This window comes from Suricata suricatta, chromosome 12 (genome assembly GCF_006229205.1).
Source record: "Suricata suricatta isolate VVHF042 chromosome 12, meerkat_22Aug2017_6uvM2_HiC, whole genome shotgun sequence".
Classification (NCBI taxonomy): domain Eukaryota; kingdom Metazoa; phylum Chordata; class Mammalia; order Carnivora; family Herpestidae; genus Suricata; species Suricata suricatta.
In genome coordinates, this window is record NC_043711.1 from 91003855 (window position 1) to 91005808 (window position 1954).

Sequence of the window (1954 nt, forward strand, 5' to 3'; positions counted from 1 at the left end):
TTATACAATATTATTGACAGCAGGTTTAACCATTCACATTGCCTAGAGTATTTGTTACTTTTGGCGGGACCCAATCACAACATTTAGAGTATTGACCAATCACAGAGTGGGCCCAGGACCCTCATGCAGGGTGTGACTAGGACCCTCATGTAGGGCGTGACTAGTCTTAGCCTCCATCTTTAGGCCTGCCCTTAGAATGTTACAAGGGTGGTCCCTTTTGCCTTGGGCAATGTGTGCCCTTCTATTGTTTCATGGAGTCAGTTTCAGACCTGCATCCTTACAGAGTGAGTTTCTTCCCTCTTCACCATGACCTGTGCATGTCAACACCCCTCCGCCCTCTACCCCAGGGTCCCCAATAAAAATCCTTTGAGGTTGTTGCAGTGGCTCTTTCTGGTCTCTCCTTCTCTTAGGTCTCAGAAGGGGTCAAAAAAGGAATAAATTGAGTATGGGGAGATGGAGTGAGGGCAAAACCAGCTCCAGAGGAAGACCAGCCCCTCAGCCCCTGCTTTGTGCCAGGCATGACGAATAGATCAGTGCAGAAGCACATGTGCGTGTATTACTGTTCCATTTTACTGATGGCGAAAATGAGGCTTAGGATGAACACCCGTCTACTAACATGGGAAATGAATGAAGGAAACAAGCACACTGTTGTGAGTTTATTATTCATGGATTATATTGTATCCTTCCTACTTTTTTTTGGATGGAGTATTTTCATTTATAAAACAGTGATGACAATAAATGTTAGATTTTTTAAAAAATATCAGGGGCTCCTGGGTGGCCCAGTCAGGTGAGCACCTGACTCTTGGTTTCAGCTCAGGCCATGATCTTAGGGTTCGTGAGTTCAAGTTCTGTATCAGGCTCTGTGCAGTATGGAGCCTGCTTGGGATTCTCTCTCTCTCTCTCTCTCTCTCTCTCTCTCTGCCCTTCTCCCATTCACACTGTGACTGTCTCTCTCAAAGAGATAAACTTAACAAAATTATTAATGTCCTTATATTTGGGGGAAAAAGCTTGCCACCCTGTGCCAATTTCCCAAAATGTTCTGGAAATTTAAGTGGCATGGGACCCCCTGAATTAAATGGTAGGCACAAGGTTATTCAGCTAGTTGGGAGCAGATGTAGGATTTGAATTCAGCTTCATCTGCCCTCAAAGCCTGTGTTATTTTGACTGCTCCCCACTGCCTTCCTGTGTCTCAAGTATCAGAAGAATGACAATGACAATCACTGGTGTCTATGAACTGCTCAGTACACTTTCAATCTCATTGGATTATCGCAGCTACTTTAAGTGATAGGTACTGTTCCCATCTGCCTTTTATAGACATAGAAACTGAGGCTAACGAAGCTGGATTTGAATATGCTCTAGGAGACTCAAAACCCCAGTGTCTTAACCCATTTGCTCTCTGCTTCTCAGCTAAGAAGGGAGAAACTCAGAGACTGGACATAGGTAGGGACCACTAAGCAACAAGTGACACGGTAGGGGTGGGAAGTCCAGGTGCCTCCGGGCTCCCCACTCCTGAAACCGCCCTTGAGCAGAGCCCACGCCGACCGAGAACTGAGCAGTTTGGGCTTGATCGTGCTCTCCCAGCCCCGGACCCCGCAGAGCGGGGGTGAGGGCTCAGGGTCAGAGGAGTCGCCACAGCACCTGGTTTGTTACGCTGCTGTTCCCACTGAAGGGGAACTTCTGCACGAAATCTGTAAGAACATTCAAGCGTCTGTAGTATTTTACTTTTTGAAGATTTTCATACCCCAACCTCATCTGATGGCTCGTTTGTTCATACATTCACTCACCAGCTAAGCGCGTTAAGAGCATAGACTCTGGAGCCAAATTGCCTCGGTACAAAGTTAACTCCGTGGCTAAGTGCGCTTGGCCAGCTCTCAGTGCCTGTCTCCTCTGTAAATGGGGACACGAATAGTATCTGCCTCATGAGGTCGTTGAAAACATTAAATGAATGAATTCA

General features: G+C 46.6%; 1 protein-coding gene across 1 annotated transcript in view; it reads left to right on the forward strand.

The window, feature by feature from the left end:
• R3HDML (R3H domain containing like) overlaps positions 1 to 780 on the forward strand; it is a gene marked incomplete at its 3' end in the record, with an annotated part of 9067 nt that extends 8287 nt beyond the window's left edge. The window contains exon 5 of the mRNA XM_029919219.1: positions 765 to 780. Within this exon, the coding sequence (XP_029775079.1) occupies positions 765 to 780 (16 nt within the window). The remainder of the gene's footprint in view (positions 1 to 764) is intronic.
• Between the last annotated feature and the right edge of the window lie 1174 nt (positions 781 to 1954).